The 22,161-nt window shown below is 35.7% G+C and overlaps 1 protein-coding gene across 2 annotated transcripts in view; it reads right to left on the bottom strand.

The window, feature by feature from the left end:
• The window catches only part of slc38a3a (solute carrier family 38 member 3a), a 48,986-nt gene that overhangs the window by 10,189 nt on the left and 16,636 nt on the right, over positions 1-22,161 (bottom strand). The window contains exons 2-10 of one of the 2 annotated variants that reach the window (XM_079856836.1): positions 19,315-19,505; positions 17,649-17,681; positions 17,367-17,463; positions 17,116-17,231; positions 10,819-10,892; positions 9,793-9,885; positions 7,911-7,992; positions 2,099-2,181; positions 1,797-1,855 (exon numbers count right to left, since the gene is read on the bottom strand). In XM_079856836.1, coding sequence (XP_079712962.1) covers positions 1,797-1,855; positions 2,099-2,181; positions 7,911-7,992; positions 9,793-9,885; positions 10,819-10,892; positions 17,116-17,231; positions 17,367-17,463; positions 17,649-17,681; positions 19,315-19,418 — 741 coding nt within the window. In that variant the 5' untranslated portion in view covers positions 19,419-19,505. The remainder of the gene's footprint in view (positions 1-1,796; positions 1,856-2,098; positions 2,182-7,910; positions 7,993-9,792; positions 9,886-10,818; positions 10,893-17,115; positions 17,232-17,366; positions 17,464-17,648; positions 17,682-19,314; positions 19,506-22,161) is intronic. The other variant, XM_079856837.1, reaches the window with a different exon arrangement.

Genomic DNA, 22,161 nt, shown 5'->3' with positions numbered 1-22,161 from the left:
TTCTTCTGTCTTCCATTTTTCCATGCTTACACTTTTGTCAAGTTTTTTTTTTTGCACAAATACAGCCAAAAGCACTGCAAGCCTGTGAACAGCAATTTGCAAGTGAAAACAACAGAGTCAGGAACTACAAAACAGATTTATCACGTAAAACCAACCTTTGTGTAAAAAAATAAACTGTTGCAAATGTCTAAATGACTTGTTGTGTACATGGAGCAAAAAAGTTCCTGAAATAACCTGATTTTTACAGTTGCATCTTTCTTTTAGCTGCACTTACAGTTTTGGCACGATTCTCTCTCTCACTGAGTTTTGCAAGTGCGAAGAGGAGGGCGGGTCCACCTTCATTATGTAGCCAATCAAATGAGCTTCTCGCTGACTCTTGTTTTACTCTTATCTGATTGGTTCAATAAACACGCCAGTCGCCTGAACACATCTTTATCTTCATTTGGCTCAGCATAGTTCTCGTTGCCGAAATGGTACTTTTAATGTGCACATACATGTTAAATAAATAAATAAATAAATAAATAAAGGTTGCTTAATCAGCTGTGCACCATTATGCTGACTAAGGTTGACTGACATAGTGACATTCATACTTAATTTCAAGCCCATTTAGACATTTGCGCGATCAATCTGTTTTACAGTTCCTGACTCTGTTGTTTTCGCTTGCAAATTGCTGTTTACAGGCTGACAGTGCTTTTGGCCGTATTTGTGCGAAAAAAAAATGTGTAAGCGCGCAAAAATGGAAGTCAGAAGAATACAGATCATATTTATTTTGTGTTAGCATGAAACTGCAGTTTCACAACACATGAATTGGACGAATAACAGTAAAATGCGCTTTTTTACGCTTTTTTTTTTTACGCTTGCAATGTTATGTATACTTTCACAAATCTTACCCTGCGCATGCGATTCTTTATGGCATCATATTACCTTCATAGTTTATAATTAATATTAAAATAAAATAGTAAGACATATCAGTTTGAAATATCAAGCAGCATAACAAGCTGTACAAAAAGTACAGCTAAAAATAACTGGAAGTGAATGACACCGGAGGCAGTGAAAACAGTGAAAAGTCAGTTTTGTTGGATTGTGTATCAGGACTTTCAGAACGCTACTCGACAAATCAAATTCAAGGCAGTTGTTGTTGTTGTTAACTAAAAATAAATCTAAAACTATTAAAATTTGTTTTTGTTAATTGAAATAATAAAAGAGAATAATTTCCATTAAAAAAAATCATAATAATAAATAATAAAAAAAATTCAAATAAAATACATTACATTAGAAAAACTTAAACTTAAAAAAACTTAAACAAAAATTAGAAATGTTGCCTTGGTAACTAACCAACATAAAATAAAGTTACGTTAAGTTGAATAAGTTAAGCTGAAGAACTTAAATCAATGAAAATAAAATTGAAATAAAAATAAATGAAAGCTAACTAAATTGACATTTTTCAAAACCAAAAAACTAATACAAATGACAAAACCACATAACAAAATTACTAAGAATGTAATTTAAAATTAAAATATAAAAATAACACAAATTCATAAATTAATAAAATACTATTATATAATATAAATAATATTATTTATAATAATATATAAATTATAATATATCAAATATATAAATTATAATATTATATCTTATAATAATATCAAAGACCATAACTAACTGTTGTATGATGCAAAATGCCCAGAGAATTTTTTTAATAATGATAAAAAAATAGAGGGATGAGATGAGAAGCAAAAAAAACCAAATTTTCATTTTAGGTGAATTTTTTTTTTTGACAAGGTCAGCAAACATACCGAAATAAGGAAGAAGACCATACAACTGAGAGAGAAACCGCTGGTGTAGCCCAGGTACCCTGAAACACACAGTGTGATGATGGAGGAGAGCCAGTGATCATATACAGCATTTACCCACAACACTTCTATGAGCAGTCTGAGCAGATCACATCTAACCCTTTATTAAGATTCAATACTTTTACAATTAAATAAAACAGGAATATAAGCATTGTACATTATGTGGTTGTGCAGAAAGGAAGTTGTGAGCAGAACAAGGGGTGTGTGCAATCAGACATTAGAATTAAAAGTTTGAGAAAACTTACCAAGCTGCTTCATTAAAGCTAGCGGCAAGATGACACTGCATGATACAATGACGACCAGGTAGTTTCCGTTTACATACCACTCCCTGTCAAACAAATCAAAGAAGAAAGGCAAACACAAAAAAAGAATTATAATATGGATCACAGTTAACTTTCTTCCAAACTTGATAACTTCTTGTGAATTCACATTTCCTTAAAAATAATAAAAAAGACAATAAGGACTGTCATTTTACCTCATTGACAATGGAATGTTACAGCAATAAATATAAAGATTTATACCATGTTTAGATTTTCTTTCCCACTGATAGAAGTTGTGACAGTCACAGAGCTTTTCATTTCCATCTGTATCTTTTTTATTTGATTTATTACATAAATCAAAATTATATTATATTTTAAGTTTATGTCAGATAAAAATGTGGGTCGGATATCATTCTTACCAGTGTTATTAATGTAAACTAAACTTAAAAACTGTTTTCATTAATTTAAATAAAGCTTAAATAAAAATAAAATAAAAAACTTAAACTTAAAGTTCAAGTTGAAATACTAAAATGACTAAACCTAAAACTTAAATAAATTAAAAATTAAAGCTAAATAAAAATATTAGCAAAAACAAATTACTCAAAACTTTAACAAATATTAAAATGAAAACTGGAAAAAAAATGATAAATACTATAATTCTATAAATAATTCTGAATTCAAACTATTGTTTTAAGACTGTCAACCTCAATATTGTCAGTTTCATTGAAGCCAGTTCAATATTGATTCTGGCACTAAAATTCAATTGGATAAGTCAATTAGGCTAAGGAACTAGCTTATTTTATGCAAGAATTGTTAAATTTAATTATTAATACTGATACATTTCTCCATGGGTGTTGGAACCATTGTACTGTATATGGGTGGAGCAAGACCCACTCGCTTTTTAAGACCAATGATATTGGACCCACTCACTTTTACCGTCTCTAATTCAGCGCATATGTCTGTTCACTTTTCAGAGCGCCGTCAGTCAAATCCATTCCACTTGAGGAATGCCCTAATAAAATAAACTCCATTCCGCGTTTAAACTAAAGCCTTGACTTCCACTCTGCTACCCCTCAAATCCATTCCACTTGGTTCATTCAGAGTCCAGGTAGTTCCAAGTCAGTTTAATCACCGTTCTATATTAATGCACTGTTTTCATTGAAGCGCGCACACACATACGTCACTCACACACAGAGGGCAGAGATCGTGTTGCGCACACAGAAACAGGAGCACAGAAACTTATCAACGCTGCCCCGCAACTTTAAGTAATAAAATAGCTTTGCTACTAAATTGCTACATTATATTTCTCAACGAGTCGTAACTGACAAAAATAACCGCCAGTTTTACCCTTCCAGTCAAATTTTGTGCTGCAAACATCAATAACAACTTTAAGTTGTCAATGCTGGCAAATGACCATGGTATAAGCGGGATAATCTACGGATAGCTGTGCATTAAACAATTGAATGCACAACGTGGAGGCAAAGAACTGCCTGAGATGAAGCAGAGTTTAATTTACTTGTTTAATTAAGGCCATGTCCACACTAATACGTTTTCGTTTGAAAACGTATATTTTTCTCTCCGTTTTGGCCTTCCGTCCACACTGAGACGGCGTTTTTATTAATGAAAACTACGCTTTTTGAAGACGCACTCCAAAGCGGATACATTTGAAAACGCCGTTTTCGCGTTGTAGTGTGGACTGAGAAACCGGTGGTGTTTAAAAACGATGACGTAAATTTAGTCATGTGACGCATATTGTACCAATAGATATTCATGTTCATACCAGTATTGTGCCTGTTATGTGCTATTCACTTTCACACTGTTGCTAAAAATATTCTACATTGCACACTCTTCATATCACAGTCCTGCAAAGATGACAGAATTTACTCACATTTGCTGTCCTGTGGCAATACATGAGAGCAGTTTTAGCGTTTTAGACCAAACCTATGGTGACTGCGTGCGACCTGGACCGCATCAGTGAATGCTGGGATATTTTACTAAATAAAATTATCCTGTCAGAAGAATTGCGCGATAACTTCATTATTTATTTTTCCATCTGAATCATGTCAGTGATCTTTTGTGGGGTTTTACGCTTGCGCAGTAAAGGTGAATTTAGCGTTTTCAGGCGTTTTTAAAAAGTTTCTCATCTACACTGAAACGTCCGAAAACGCCTGAAAACGCTAGTGTGGACGGAGAGCTCCGGATTAATGTAGACGTAGCCTAAAAGGCACCAGAATACAGGAAATGGCATTTACTCCAGTAACATTTTTCTGGGGGAGGACCCCCGTCTGACGCCCATGCATTTATCCACTGAATCCATTTTTTAAATCATATAGCTATTACTGTGGTTTTATAAACACATCAATGCTGTGTGATTTTACTATGTTTAAAGTGGTTTCAGACCAACACCAATAAATTGTAATAAAATTTGTATGGCTTCAAGTGGCCATTCATAATAAATATTGACCCATTTAACATTCCCCTTGTGCATTTGCAAATGCACAGCAGTTCTCTTATGAACCTAATGCATTACATTTCCATGCTATTACAGTAAAAGAGTGCTTACTGCAGTATGTTCTTTAAATGGCTTAAACTAAAGTGCATAAATCACATTACTGGACCACACCAGGACAGGGAGGTGGTGTTTATTTTGGGGTGTGACCAGTGCCCTTTCTTTTAAATGTGTTGTGATGTGTGACTGAGCTGCTATTTAGATCCGGAACCTTGTGCTCCGACTATCCCAGGCCAATTTAGAGGGGAAATCCTCTCCCTCTCTACCTCATCCCTAAAGCTACTAATCTTGTTATTCTGCCCGTCATTAAGACCAAAATCATGGCATCTCTCAAAGAAGCTTTGAACGACAAAGACTGAGAGACTTCTCATGGACGGCCTGTACCCTGCCCGGAAATTCAGCTTGATTTAAGACAATAGAGCGACTCTATAAAGCCAAGGATGTTCGATGGGCCGTGAATTTTATCAAGTGGAGACGTTGCAATCTCAATGAGGTGAATGGTACCAGGTACATTAAGAGCTGAGAGCTGGTCAACAGCGCTAAAACAAAGTTATCTCGAGAGGTCGAGCTACATTGGAGGTGATGGTGCTTGACTCTTGTACTGATTGGCTTAGGATCCATGTGTGTGTGTGTGTGTGTGTGTGTGATGTTTCACATGAGCAATAGTGTGAGTCAGCGATTGAAAGGCATGCCAACACTCGTCTGAACAAACTGTGAGTTACTTCCTCTCAACAGTTTTCTCCCCACCCACCCCTCCATGTCTAGTCTGGATGAGGACATGTCTGGGTGTAGAATGAATGGGGCACATTAGCCAAAGTGAATTAAAATACAGTGTACAAATCGTGGTATTTCCAAATAGCAAGACAGGAAAAGAAGAAAATAGCCACTTTCACAAATGCAACAGATTTCCATATTGTATCTGCATTGCTATCATTCACATTTCAGAACCAAACTACTGTTAAAAATGTGTTGCAATCTCTGACTTGAATATCTAACCGTTCCAGCATCATGTTGACTAATTTGCTTGGATGAAAAGAAGCTAATTTATTTCAGCATCTAATTTGATTACATTTCTTTCTACACCATATACCATTATACATTTTAGGGTGAGAATACGATTTTTTTTATTCAGCAAGGATGCATTAAATTGATCTTAAGTGACAGTAAAAACATTGTAAAAAGTGATCAGTTGACTTAACTTAATAATTTTAAGGCAATGGGTTTCCTCACTTTTTTAAGTTAAGTCAACTGATCATTTTTTTACAGTGTAATGTTACAAAAGATTTCTATACTTTCCATTCATCAAAAAAATACTACATTTTGTTTATTAAGGTTTACACAAAAATATCAACTGTTTTCAACATTAATAATAATATGAAATGTTTCTTGAGCATCAAATCAGCATATTGGAATAATTTCTGAAGGATCATGTGACAGTAATGACTGAGGAAAATTCAGCTTTACCATCACAGGAATAAATCACATTTTAAAATATATTAAAATAGAAAATATTTTAAATTGTAATAATATTTCACAATATTATTGTTTTAACTGTAATTTTGAACAGCATAGGTGAGCATAACAGACTTCTTTAAAAAAAATAAAAAAAATAAAGGTTGTGCATATAACTAAGTTTTTTGACCTAGTTTGTCTTGCTGGGATAACGAGTGACACCAAGATACACATAAGTACATCCTACTTAACGGACTGTCTATTCTCACCCTTGTTTTCATTTGTGTCAAATGAAATATGTATGCAATGACTAAGGTCCTTTCATAACACTTTCCTGCTAGTTTTAATTTACAAAAAAATGTCATGCACTTAAATTCATGTGCACTGCCAGCTAAAACTGAAAAGAATAGTCACTGTTTACAGCGCTGTGATCCTCCTCGCTCGCCTGGAGAGGTGAGGAATTCAAATGAGGCATCCAAAGGTCGTTTCCGTGGAGTTTTTGAGGTGTCCTCCAGAGTGTGTGCACAGGCCTTCTGTCAGGCCGAACTCCAGTCATCGCATCTGCAGCCGGCTTGCGTCACCGACCGTCACACACTCATACACACACATTTCCTTGGCTGGGCAAGTGAGTGTTAGTCAGGAAAGATCTGACCTTCACATGCATACATGCATACAAACCTGTTCTCACCAAATCTAGTCCATCTATCACAGTTCTTCTCTTACACACACACACACACAATTATGCCAAAGGATTTAACTATGTGACTCAAAAATCCTAAGGGACCTATTGATCTGACAGAAACTGCGCAGCTCACACACATTCACAAATTGGCAGTAATCATTACGAGGGTCAAAACTGATGTGGTTGCTAGTGTTAACGGCCTCATGTCCACAATGACAGGCTGGTATTTGACAAAAAGCAAAAGAAATGCCATTGAAAGAGGAGCTTTTACAGACTCGACTAATGAACAACACTTTTCCTTTTGGCCTTTAGTGTAGACCTTCCCACACACTGGTTTCTTTCATTCTTTCTCTTACTATCTTATTCCAAAGGACATTTTTTTTTATTTTTTATGACGTTTTTGCTGTCGTGTTGTCAACTTTATCTAAGGTGTTCGTAATAAAATAGCTAAATATTAAAAAAAAACAGACACAAATGAGAATTGTTGGCATACAGTACACTCTTTAAATATATATATTTTGCATCATCTCTTAAAACAATATCAACATTGTAAAAGGCATAATATGGCCTCTTAAAAATTAAGAATCCAAAAGCAGGTTTTCCCAGAGAACCTTTCAGTGAAAAGTTCTTAAAAGAACCTCTCTTTTTTTCTTAGTTTGAAGAACATTTTAATCATATAAAGAACTTTTTTCCACTATAAAGTGGAAAGGTTCATGGATGTTAAAAGGTCTTTATTGAACCATCGATGACAAGTGTATAGGGTTATAAAATAAAGAAAAGTCTGATCTCTTGTCTTGAAATATCTGACTTTTAAACACATACACAGTTTGAGACATTGTTGAGACTGTAAGACCTTTTTTGAATCTTTGGATAAGTTACTGGGTCTTTTTCTTAGGAGAAACATTTGAAGCAGGAAACTACTTTTGGTTTCCCCTTTTGTCTACAATTAGAGACATTAAACAGATCTCATGTTTCATTTGACTTTCTAGCCAGTGCTTCCGTGTGCTGATACCCTAACATGCTTGAAACGGGTCGCGTGGTAATCTAGAGTCCTGATGTGGCCAATAAACAGTGGGGAAAAAAACAAGATGTATTTGTGTTGCTTTCTGAGAACTAAAAAACAACTTTAAACACACACAGACATGTGTACTCACCCTGATGTACTGTCCACCTTGAGAAAAGCCTGGATAACCAGTGGAAACTCGTACTTCACTATGTACAAGTAGCTGGACATGGCTATGAGAGGAGAGAAAGAGAGAGTGAGATTCATACACAAACACACACATACAGTAAACACCCTAATCCAGGACGTATTTGTCTACTCCAGGGGATTGTGGTTATTATCCTGGAAGCAAATGTCACAGTAAAGAAGAGAATCAGTTCTATATTTAGTTACTATAAACATGCACCAAACAGCAACCAGCTCAGGGTCTTTTTCCACTACTGTAGATCAAATCACAGTTAAAATGACAAAGATCTCTAAAAACTATTGACGGAAATGCAAAGCAATATTAAACGAAAAATACATAAAAAAAGAAGAAATGATAATGTTATACAATAGGCAGGATACTGCTATAAACATTTTAAGAAAAAATTATGCTGAAAATAATCGGTGTGCCCTAGCAGATGGACCATCATAATAATATATAGTTGAAATAGGCTACAGCTTTCGAAAATGAGGACAACATGAAGGAAAGGGAGGAAAGGTTACAATGAGATTGAAGGAATAAAAAAATAACAAAGCGATGACCTGGGGCCTCATTTATAAAACTGTGCGTAGGAACCTTACTAAAAGTGTACGTGCGCCCGAAAGACAAAAATGGTGTACGCAAAAAAATATTCAGACTTATAAAACCGTGCGTACGCCAGAACCTGCGCAGAATTCACTTTATAAATCCCAGTCAGCGGAAGATTGTGCGCACATGCGTCTCCACCCGAAATAACCATATATGGAGCTTACAACGCCTAGTTTTACTATGCAGATCCTCATCTACATATCATTTGCATATGATTATTCATCCACGTGATAACTTAAAGGTTATCACGTGGATGAATAATCATATGCAAATTATATAAACGGTACAAGAAACATTACATTAATACAAATCAAGTAGTTGTCTATCCTTGCCTTGTTTTTGAATAGCCTACATAAATCAAATAGTGTAAAATACATTTCAGAGAAAGTTTTTCTCAATCTTTTCCACTTGCCGAATTGTATTTTTAATTGATTTATATTTTTAATGGAAACAGATAGGCCTTGGGCATTATTTGCACGAAACTATTTTCTCAGACAATCTGGTATTATCATGATAAGCAATTATCTCTGTGGTTAAAACATTAAAGCACGCCACAGGAAAAGTGTTCAAAAACAATCGCATCCACAACAAATATTTCTAATGATTGAATTTAAAAAAATGTTGTAACTTCAGTAATGATTTTATGTTTAAGTGTTTAACTCCATTAATTTGAATGGCATATTTAATATAAATGTTTATATCAGAAGTATTTTATTTATTTAAACTGTTATTTGCGTCAGTTTCACTAAACGGCTCAACACGCTCGCTGGCGCGGACATTTAAGAAGGAATGGATATTTGCTTCAAGTGACAGGCTTGGTGATTGAAATTGTATTTGTATAATCTTTCTGTATATGTTTAATTTTCTTTAGATTTTCTGTATAAAAGTGACCAAAAATACATTTAACTCCAGCTCACCATCGGTGTCGCCAAAGTGCTCCATCTCCAAAACGTTCGTACGCATGGGTCAGAGTTTGCGTGCAGGTGCGCAAATTTTCCCGTCAAGTTTTTCTTTATAAATCCCACCTTTTGCGCAGGAACTGGCATACGCATGTTTTCAGCCCCGTTTTGTGCGTACGCAAGCTTTATAAATGAGGCCCCTGGACTGTAAATGAGAAATGAATGACAATGCTATCTATCTACGTCCAGTCACTTTCTCTGCAGAACTGTGCTGTGTCCTTGACAGGGTCACAAAGCAGTACATTGTGTCTCCCGAGACGTAACTTTTGTCAACGTCTCACCTCCAATGTTCTGCAGGGTGATTGCAATGCCGGCAGCCATCTTGCCTGGTGTGCCGAAGGCTCGGAAGCCCAGTTGTTCATAAGCTCTAATGCCTGACAACAAATCAAAAAGAAATTAAATTCACACATCGCCCGATTGCTATTAATATACAACTATATAGTAAAAAACATTAATCTCCCACCTCAAATAATAACAATAATAATCATTGTATATGAATTTATTTTAATATACTAATACATTTAAAAACGTATATATTAGTAATAATAATAATAATAAATATCTGTCATGTTTTGTTTGTGTTTAGTTTAATTTTCATAGACTTTCAGTTTGTTTCTCTTCAGTCGTCCGTTTCTTTTGTTCTAGTTTCCTGCCATTCATTAATTGCGATGGATATTCATTTTATTCATTTAACGATCACACCTGTTAGTCTTGGAGTTTGTTATGATTGTATATTTAAGTTCCTCTTGATTTTCAGTTCATTGTTGGGTATTGTCGTGTTGTTATGCGCATGCTGTCATATTACTTACTCATCTTTGGATAACCTGTGTTTGTTTTGTTTAAATAAATACCTTTTTGTTATTAGTAGTAGTACCCTTTTGGATTTTCTATTCGTCATCCTTGGACAAAACCTTACACTATCACCAAGTAATATGTATATCATGGTATTTGTAAGGTTTGTCAGTTTTCAAGGTAACCATGTGATTGACATGGGTTTGGGGCATCAATGTAACCATGGGCATATAGTTGATATAGCATTGACAATGACAGCCACAATTGATCAAGCACAGCAGACGCTTGGCTATTTTTAGCCTAATGCACACCAGAAATATTCTTGCCAATTAAAATCTCTCACAGAGCAATGAGGCAGATGGTCACTGAGCCAACAGAGAAACCAATGTCACATCAGTTAACGCCTCTATCTAAACCGGCTCTTCATTTTAACTCAGGAACAGTTTTCCATTTAACCATCTTAACTAGAGAAGAGAGTTTAAACTGGTCTCAGGTCAGTGTAATGAAATACTCACCCACAATGCCTGAAGATTTTAGCAGCAGGTGAATGGAGTACGAAGACAGACCAGCAACAGCAGTGAGAAGAATTCTGAAAGACAGAAAAGATTAAATAAATGCAATTGGACCCAAATGTCACTTTCATGACCCGTTGTGACTATGTGTTATATTTATATAATACTTAAATGACCAATGGTTCAAAAACATTCTGTGTTCAACTGAAAGGTAGTAGGATCAAACCATACATGTGGTAATCCAACTCAAATCACAAATATTGTATATACAAGAAATTAAACATATCAGTGACAATATACAGATAGATAGACAGACAGACAGACAGACAGACAGACAGATAGACAGATAGATAGATAGATAGATAGATAGATAGATAGATAGATAGATAGATAGATAGATAGATAGATAGATAGATAGATAGATAGATATCAATATAGATAGATAGATAGAACTGTATATAAATTCTTGACAGCATGTCACATATTTTTAATTTTTAATTGAATAATTAAACAATTTTCATTGTATATCTAAATCATTTATAAATATGTTACATTTATGAATATTAATATATAGAATATAGAACATTAAATAGTTACAGGCCTAATGCTAAGACTTGAAAAGAGGTTCTAGCCTCAATAAGGTGGAAAAATACTAGACAGCGTAATCACAGGCAAGATAGCCCATAAATGCAACGGCACCCTCCAGCTGTCAACATCTGGACAAACATCTCAAGCTGTGAAACTGAAACACGCTCTACTGACTCTTTTTCTTGCATAAAAATGCCCTGTTTAGTCCCTTTTCCTAGTTCCAGAATGTCTTGGCATCTCTACGGACCAGGCCTAACCACTCTCTGCCAAGCACTCAGTTTCAACCCTGCACTTTCTCACGTTTTCCCTTGTCCTTCTTTTTTCCAAATGACGTGGCTGAACTGCAGAAGTCAACGAGTGCAGTTCTGCTGAAAACGCTGTTGCCTTGACTCACACGAGCTCTGAAACAGATATTCAGCATCAAAACTCCCATCTCTGACTAACATTCCAGTCATATATAAGTAGAGAACAATTGGTATAGCTAATCGCTCGCGTTTAATAACAAATTACGCAGGAGTAGGGAGCATTACGAGATTAAAAAGCTTTGAAAATTCTGCTGAAACTGAGACAGAACGTGTGATTTGTTCACCAGCTGCAGTGTGTTAATAGATGCAGCTGGCTTGAATGAAGACAGCATGCAATCAGTTCAGCATCTAATCAACTTCTTTAGCAGCTGATTGTGATGAAATATTTGATATTATCCAAGCTCCAAAAGATGCAAAAAACTTCTTAATTTAGCCTATTATGTGCACAGAAGAATGGAATCTATCTATCTATCTATCTATCTATCTACAATATTTGTGACTTCTATGTATTCTTATGTTTATTGAAAATATCTCAAATCTATGTTAATATTTATATACAATATAACGTTCAAAAGTTTGGGGTTGGTACAATTTGTTTTTGAAAAAGTTCCTTTTGCCTGCCCAGGCTGCATTTATTTGATCAAAAATACCCTAAAAACACCAACATATATATATTTTTTTAAATAACCGTTTTCTATTTTAATATAGTTTAAAATGTAATTAGAATTGAAATCTTCGAATTGCTCCGTTTATTATTTATTCCTGTTATGCAAAAATTAATTTCCAGTCTTCAGTGTCACATGATCCTTCAGAAATCATTCTAATATGCTAATAACAGTATATAATTATAATAATGTGCTTAAGAAACATTTCTTATCATTATCAATGGATAATAAAATAAATGGAATAATGAAAACCGGGATACATTTTTTTTCTGGATTCTTTGATAAATAGAAAAGAACAGTGTTTATTTTGAAATAGAAATATTTTATAACATTATAAAAGTAATTACTGTCAGTTTTGATCAATTTAATGGGTCCTTGATAGATAAATTAAAAATATGAATTACTTTCAAAAATAAAAATCTTACTGGCCCCAAAGTTTTGAACATTAGTGTAGTTAAAACATATATTAATATAAAATGATCATATCATTTTTTTTATTATTAAATTAACATTTTCTGTTGATTAATTTCAGCACAGAATGAAATGTATTGATAATCAGCATTTCTCTCTACCTATCTGCCATATTAGGTGATTTTATCACCTTGATTTTTTTGTCAGTGAGCTCACCACAAGAGAGTTATAAATCTGAGATTGAGACCGGTTTCGAGTGATACTTTGCTAGAACGCCTTATTAGAACCTGAAGACAAATTACACAATTTACTTTGGAGCATCTGTACGTGTTTCTCCATTTATTGAAGAACTTTCATCCAAGTGGCTTCATCAGTTTTTCAATCAATGTAAAAACACCTCTTCAGCAAATGGAGGAAGAAGTGGATGAAATCCAAGCACTGTTAATTGAGACTCCAGCAGCGCTGTGTCACTGAGGCTATTAAAAAATATTTTAATGGAGAAAGAATATATGAACATTTAATCCAGCATGGTCCTACAGCAAATGATCATATCAGATATGATTTTTTTTGACCCCATAACTACTTCGTATGACACAATTCTTGCTCCCACTGTCTCTCATGAACATGTCTTTTATTCCAGAAACATTAAATCATAACCGCTAATATTTGATGTAACATGTGGAATAATATTTACGTGGTCATTTGCGGGTGCGGGTTGGGAATCAATAGGCATGGTTAGACTGAGGGTCTAATAGCCAATACTATTTCGACTCAATTCGGTACCCACTGATAGGCGGCTGCTTTCAAATGGTCCCGTGCTTATTTGCTTTCTAATTACAACACGATTTGCAGCGTTGAGCACAGCGTTTGCACTGCAACTCAAGTGATTGACAGCTTCAGTCATTAAGGGAGCGCTTAATTTCTTTCTGTATATAATCTATTCGCAATTTCAATAAAAGTTTTATCTTTCATGCTGCACATATACACCGCAGAGTTTCAGGAGACAACCGCATTTAAATGCAGAGTGAATCTGCTAAAATATCACTGATATTATATGACAGTAAAGGCTCATATTTGGCTATATGTTTTTTTAATGTACAGAGACCTCTAAGTGTCTGTATAGCCTATGGTATGATTTAAACAAGTGTGCATAGATGTGTTAAAAATAGCCTGCAATACCCTGTATGGGCAGATTGTTCACATGATGTAGCAAAAGTTTTGTATTGTTTACACGACGGATGCACATTCTCAAATTTTTTACATTTAATTATTAACATGTTGGGCTGTGTGTCTATTTTTCTTAAAAACATAATTTTAGTTTGATTGCTTGTGTTACATAAGAAAATAAATATTTTTTGTCTACCTGATGTAGATTTAATGCGGGTGCAGTTCGGGTCACGGTCTTTATGTCAAGCGGGTCGGGTCGGATACGGAATTAAATTAGTGCTGCTGTCGAATAACGGGTCGGGTGTTCTGTTAAATACTGCGGGAGAGGTTTACCAAACAAGACCCGTGAAGGACTTTACGTTTCATTTATGTAATAACATAGTCCTAAATGTTTCTCCTAAAATAAAATAAAAATAAAAAAAGAAGCAAATTAGATATTGAGATCATATTTAAAAAATAGAACTATAAAAGTAAAGTGGATGGTCTTATGTTATCACACAAGAAATTAATTAATATACTGAAATCTCTGACTTGGTTTCTGATGATAATATGATGAAATCTTTTGCGAAACTCCAGAGGAGACAAATTTACTATGCTCTTTTTCTCAGGAGAAAAATCTGAGCATGAGTCACTCATATCTAGAAGAAAAGAAGGAAAGGAACTCCACACACTGTGTTATGTGATGCTGGATATTCTGTGTTTTGTGATGTTGTGCATTTCTGGGAGATGTGGACCTACTCTCGCCTCTAGGGAACTGCTGCCAAGATTCAAAGTGACAGAGAAAAATCAAGCCTTAAGTCAAACCACAACTCATACAGGCAAAACCCAACATAAACATTTCAGAATCTGTCCTTCCTCTATATACACCTAACGACAATGTATTACAGTATGAGACTCTACACAGATATCTCCATAGCAAGGTCTATATTAACTCCCATAAACCTTATGAATTCATCCACAAGAGCTGCAGTATTGCTGAAAGGAATATTAGTGCCGTTTAATTAAATTGTGTCTGAGATTGATTTATGTGTAGCCTAAAGCCACAATCACACTGGAGAAACACAGTTCTCAGATCAGACAGGTACCACACACACAGAAATCAAGAGTACGGAAAGTTTAAGTGTGCCAAATATCACAGAACCCCAGTCACACCAAACAGCTCAAACCCAAAGCCCTTTCAGAAAAAAGAAAATAAATCCTCTGTACATTGCTTAACCCAGATTAAAAGGCCAGACTGGTTTTCATAAAGCATGCACAGCCCATGTTAAGTAGCACAGATCATTAGATCATTCTCTTTGTTAACAAAAGTAATGTAGCGTGCCTGGAGTGAATGTGGAACTCCCGTGCAACATAAGTTTCCTGGTGCAGCCCGCTCAGCTCTATACTGAAGGTCAGTCAGGACACAAATCTCTCCGGCAATCTGACTTTACTAATAAAGGCTGCTTTACTGGAGGATTAATAAAGCAGGGGAACCAGTGCAGAGAACGGGACTTAACCCAGATCATGACAACTAACAAACTTTAGGGAAGCTGTGATGTTTACACTGCATAAGAACCGAAGCAAGATTTGAGAAAAACCCTATGAAAAGCTAAAGAGATTAGCCAATGAGCTTGAACATTATGTTTATATTACATGAACTATTGTTAGCGAATGTTCAAGAGTGATCCAGGAACTATAAAGTGTTAAATATCTGCTTCCACTGCCTCATAAGAGTCTAAACCTATAGCCTCTTACATGTCCATAACATTATACCTAATAACTTCTATAGAAAATCCCATCGACTTACGAGAACTGTTCAAATGCTTGGGGTCGGTAAGTTTTTATGGCCTTGAAAGAAATCTCTTGAGCTCAACAAGGCTGCATTTATTTGATCAAAAATACATTAAAACAGTAATATTGTGAAATATAATTACAATTTGAAATAATTTCTTTCTATTTTAATTAGGGCTGTCAAACGATTAATCGCGATTAATTGCATCCAAAATAAAAGTTTGTGTTTACATAATTTATGTCTGTGTACGGAGTATAATTATTTTCTATATATAAATTATATATAATATAAATATATATACACAGTATATACATGCAAATATTTCTTAAATATATACATGCATGTGTGTGTATTTATATATAGAAAATAATTATACACCGTACACACACATGTATTATGTAAAAACAAACTTTTATTTTGGATGCGATTAATCGCGATTAATCGTTTGACAGCCCTAATTTTAATACTTAAAATTGAATTATTTCTGTGCTGGCAAAGCTGAATTTTCCGCATCATTACTCCAGTCTTTAGTGTCACATGACTCCAGTCTTTAGTGTCTTCATTCTAATATCTGATTTGGTGTGCAAGAAACATTTCTTATTATTATCAATACTGAAAACAGTTGTACTACTTAATATTTTTGTGCAGTGATACAAAATTGTCAGGATTCTTTGATAGAAAGTTCAAAAGAACATAATTTATTTGAAATGGAAATCTTTATTGTCATCTATGTTTCCATGAAGAACATTAAACATTCATGGAACGTTTCCAGTGCACAAAAGTTTTTTTTTATAGTGGAAAAATGTTCTTTAAGTTATGTTTTTTACACTTAGAAAATGTGTCTTTTGAGGAACTTTTCAGTAAAGCTCTCTTCTACTGCATCGCTGTGAAAAACTCCTTTAGGAACCTTTATTTTTAATAGTATAAAAAAAAACTTAACAATAATAAAGGATAATTTATTATGACTTTATTCCCCACAAAGTGATTTATGATGTATCAAATGCACAATGATCATATTAATTCTAGCTCAAAATGAATTATCTGTTCTCCATTAAAGTGCCCCCCTATTATGCTTTTTCAGAGTCATCAGTCATTCCAGTCTTACTGGAAATCACAACAGACTGGGCCATCTGACCAATCAGAGCAGAGCAGACTCTCAGAAAGGAGGGGTTTAGAAAAGCTGAATCCTTTACAGAACCGTTTCGGACACTGTGAGAAAAGGGGCGATTCTGCAAAGAATATTATGAGAGATTTAAAGTGTTTTTTGACCTTGGATGCATGTAAACCAATTGTAAAAGACCCCCAAAACAAAACAAGGAACCTTTAAAAAAAGCACTTTAAGGAATTACCCCAAAAATCTGAACACAGAGTTTGACCTAAAACTGTAACTTACATAAAGAGGACAATGCCCGTGTTAGCCATTGCATACGCTAATCCCAGAATTCCACTTCCCATGATGGCGTTTCCCAAGTTGAAGACAGACATCCCAAAAGAAGTCTTTCCCTCAAACTAAGCAAGAAGAAAAACAGAGCAGTTAATCCACACATTCAAATTTGAAAAACTTCACAACATTATGGTCTCATCTGAAGGATACACACCGTCACATATTGCTATACATGAAATCTTACCAAAAGTTCAACTTACATCCGTGAAGCGAGGGTTTTTTTTGTCATCTACATTGGACAGGAACTCTGAGCTTTCTGGCAGGGTTGCCTCTGCATTACCTGGAGTTCTGTCAGTACTAAAAACACATACAACAGCCATGAGGGATTGCCTTGTTTGGCAGTGCATCAACAGATAGGGTTAACACCACCAAAACAGTAACTGAGGGTGGGTGCTTTAATTATAGATGCATGATTTGTAGCAGCAGACAAAAAAAAAAAAAAAACTTTTGTCTGCAACAGTTCTGCTCTCTCCATGACGTACCTGACATTTTCTGTGCTATTTGGTACAAGTTCCCTAAGGAGCAGAGTAGGAGCCGCATCCACGAAAGCACAAGAGACAAGGAAATCATTGATGAACACATCCTTAGTTAAACACACTGATGAAGGTATGTGGCCAGTTAGGGGGAAGTGATGTCTAGCTGAGAAACTTTTCATTTCCTTAGGGTGAAGGTAGGCAGTTCTTCTACATGCAGGGTGATTTTATTTTGCATATAAAATTATATATAGGTGTTTCTTCAACTATGGGCCCTTTTGGCCATGTGGAGAAAAAAAGTATTACCTTAAAAGACACTTTTTGCATTGTCACTAATCATTTATTACTACTAGCAATGTGTTCTGTCATTTTTTTCTAAAACAAACCATTTAAGTTCCACCATATCTCACACTACTATGTTTTGCATTTGACAACATTCAGTGGTGGAAATTATTTTTGATGCATTTTTGAAACATTTATGATATAAAATTTTCATTTAATAGGCAGATTTCATAGCATTTTATGTATCTTAAATGCACACAATTAAATTATTTTTTCACACATTTTTCATAATCTGACACAATTACAACTTAACTGGAAATGACACAATTGTGAAACCTTCTTTTTACAAGTGATGTTTACCTTGATTTACCATCTCAGGCATGCTCTTCTTTGTGAACAAGTACATTAACTAATGCAACTTTATTAGTGGCAAAAAATGTAGCTGTATTTGAAACAATGCCACAACTGAGGGACAGATTTGCTTTATGTAAACAAAAAACTGTCAATAAAAGTAAGTATTTTAATCTGTAGATCAGTTAATAGTGATGCACCATTTTTTTTATATACCAAAAATGTATTGGATGATAGGCACGCTAAAAAATAATGTTCAGTGAAGTTTTGTTCATGCGTCAACTCAAAACAGCATAGACTAAAAAAATAAAATAATCAGTTCATTAAAATGAAGATCCATTAAAAATGAAAAATCGATATTGTCAATCCAGACCTACCATCCACACAGCTCACATCTACCTGTTCAAAACGTGCCATCGGAGAAGTGCTGATTAAACGTCACCGTTTAGCTCAATGATTTTGACCCTCCGAATCTGCTTTTTATTCAGCAACAAAATATTTTTATCGATTTTGGAATAATTTCAGTGCATCACTAGTTGTTTTTCAGTAGTTTGTAGATTGAATGTCTGGGTCTTAGAAGAAATCTAAAGTCGTCACATAAAAAGTTCCTGTAGTTTAAGAAACACCTATATACATTAGTATATACATTGCATAAACATCTACACATAAACATCTACACAATCACAAACACATTGGAGCTTTGAACATAGTTATAGAGAAAGAGCATAACATCAGTGCTACTGAATGTGCCCAGTGATGTCTGAACTGTGCTGTTCAGTGACATTTAGGACTGTGATGACAGACAAGCTTCACCTTATTAGGATGACATGACTGGATGATACTGCAAAAACACACACTAATGTTCATAAATACTGGATATATGCACTAATATAAGGCACCCCATAAACACATTTTATTCCATAATCCATAATCCATTAAACCAACCGAAACTGTATTACTAAAACTGAACACATTGTATGACTGACAATAAATCATCCTGAACTAGACAGACATTATAGTGCACCCTTGAGCGCATACTTACTGAGCAGCATCTTCTGATTGGCTTTTTATTGCAGTCACAGTTGTCTCCTCACCAGCTTCGTGCCCCTTCCCATTGGGGATAGTGTTCATCTCGGCAGGCTCCATGCTTTCAGAACGATTATTCTCGGTCTTCAAGTGTGCGTGTGTGAGAGAGACAGATCTATAGAGAAACTGTGTCTGTCCCTTGTTTCCCTATAAGAGAAGGATGTAAAAAAAAACAGTATATGTTAATCCTAGCTTAAAGGAGATGTGTTCATCTCTCTAAAATGGAGCAGTGAAGGTACGTATTATGTAAGGCATTGAAATAGGATAGTAACGTGATCCTCAAGGCCCGAATCACACTCATAGGTAAGTCTACACAAACTCAATTTCACATGCTGATGCTTTCCGAAATGTTTGAGAATTTAAAGTCTGCATGAAACGGACATTGAGATCATTTTTCCCTCTATTGTAACATATAATATATCCAAGGGAAACAACTTCTCAAATGAGAAAAAAAATGTAAGCCAGCACTTGATTTTGTCGATCAGTAATTGATTGGATCAGTGGATTGCGGTTGTTTGCTAATTGCTACGATCTCATGTGAGTGACAGGTTGCTGCTGGTAATGGAGAGGTTATTGTCCCGTCCTCACGTCATCAGAGAAGAAATGTCGTTGCGAGGGGAAGAAGTTAACATTTTTTATTAAAGATTATGAAGGCACATGAATTAAAACAATTTATGATGTACATAGATAAATTATTTATAATAAACACCGCAATATTCTTTGAAAAAAAATAAGAAATGTCAATTTGAATTTCATGCTGACTTTAAGCTCAAGGATTAGTTGCATTCTTCTCAGCGTTGCCACTAGGGGTGAAACAGAAAATCAGTATTCCTAGAAACACTTTGAACAATTTAGAACATCAGTGGAGAAAGGCAAATAGTTCATCATAACATCGTAATATACATAATTCACCCGCTATGTTGCTAAATATAAAAATCGGGATAGCTGGCTTCTCTTGAGACTCCCCTGCTTCGCAGCATAGTAAATAAAATATACTAAAGCCTGCCGGCACGTCGACATGATTGGTTACAAGGTAGTTTGTGACATTTTTGCAGTTTTAAGGAGAAAATACTCAGCAATGGTGTTGACTTATGACTTTGCACGTCTTTAAGCATATTAGTAACACCACATAGAAATATAAAAAACATTCAAATCTTGATTTTCACCACAGGGGGTCTTTAAAAAGGCTTTAATAGGCCTTATGGACAGACAGAACTTCCTCTATTACTTTGGTTCTCTGTATTTCTCTCATGTTTTTTTTTTTCCTTCTTGCATGACAAAACAGCTCCATCAAATCTCTGCCACTGCCAAATTAACTTTGCAAAACAGTCGGTAACCTTTTGCACCGTTACCGTAAAACTGAATAAGTCGTCACTTTCCTGACTCTACTGAGGTGTTGTTCTCGCTTCTCTCCTTTCACTATACGGCTCCTGATGTCTCTATAGCTGTTTTTGTGGTCTCTTCCTGTCTTCTTTGGTGCCTGACTCCCTGTGGCTGTTTATGATGGACCTGTTGGGGTGCTGAGTCTTGAAAGCACAAGCTGACATGTGTCTCCAGGCTCCCATTTGGCCCCCTGGTATTCCCAATCCTGGTCTGAAAGGACAGAGCCCTAGTATCACATTAGCTACAAAGCATAAACAGAAGTAGGGGGAAAGAGTAGGGGAGGGAACCTACACTCCAAACCAGTGGGCCCATAGAGGAAAGCAATGAAAGCCAGCAGAACCAGCTATGACCAGCTCAGAACCAGTTCTGGCCCTCTTTGTCTATTCATCTCGCTTTTTTTTTCTTTCTTCCCATTCCTTTGCTTTTAATTAGGAGAAGCTTAACATAACAGTCATGCTCTCTTCATGCTTAAAACTCTGGGCTGGCATTACCTCAAGTTCCCCCAGCTCCTTTTCTCCCTTCTTCCCCCTCGCACTTCCCCGCTACGCCCTGGAAATGTGAATTAATAACCAAGCAGAAAACGAATCGGTGTGAACTGAACTCTGAGAAGATAATCTCCAGTTATCCAGTGAGATGCCACGTTACCCGGCTTGCTACGCAGCCACGGCGAGAGAAATGTGGTTGGGCAGCAAAGCACGGTACGCAATTGTGCATGCTGTGCTGTTTCCTGGGAACAGGGCTGGAGGAACAGAAGGGTGATTGTGCCAAGCGTCATTATACCAGTGGGGCCTCCTTGGCTCAAACTCGCCAGGGCACTCGAAGGGCTGAAAAGGTAATTCAACGGACCCCCAAACTGAAAAAAAATGGTGAACCTTAAATTTGGGAATGGGAAGCGGACCTATGATGGGGGCAGAGGTTTGTGCCAAGATGCTGAATGGAGAACCAGTCTGTCCTTCATGCACTCCACTAATCAGACAGACAGTGGTTACAAGTGATTGGCCGGAGGAGTTCAAGGCTTTGGGCGGAGTCAATTGAGCTAACTGCAACAGGTCCCGTTGTTGCATATTTAAACACATAATAGCTGCGGCGTTCGCTCTGCGCCAGAATATGTGACGACTTTCAACCGGGTCTGAAAAACACAAACAGAATTTGTTTTCATTCTACGCCGACGTCTGGCAACTCCTAAACACACTGGGGATGAAACTGCTTTGCCAACTAGGTCATAGCTTAAGTTTCTTGAATAATGAGAAGTTTATTCATGGATTAAATACTCTATGCAGCCTGCTTTCAATTGCTCATCTAGACTAAACCCGCTAGTACAGACACACGCTTCCAAAGAGTCGTAACATTGCCTCCCTGCTTATGTAACAATGTCCCACGTACTCAAAAAGAGGAGTGGACATGCTAATTTGTACTCATT

Source organism: Squalius cephalus (genome assembly GCF_949319135.1).
Source record: "Squalius cephalus genome assembly, chromosome: 22".
NCBI lineage: Eukaryota > Metazoa > Chordata > Actinopteri > Cypriniformes > Leuciscidae > Squalius > Squalius cephalus.
This window is presented reverse-complemented; position numbering and strand designations above follow the sequence as displayed.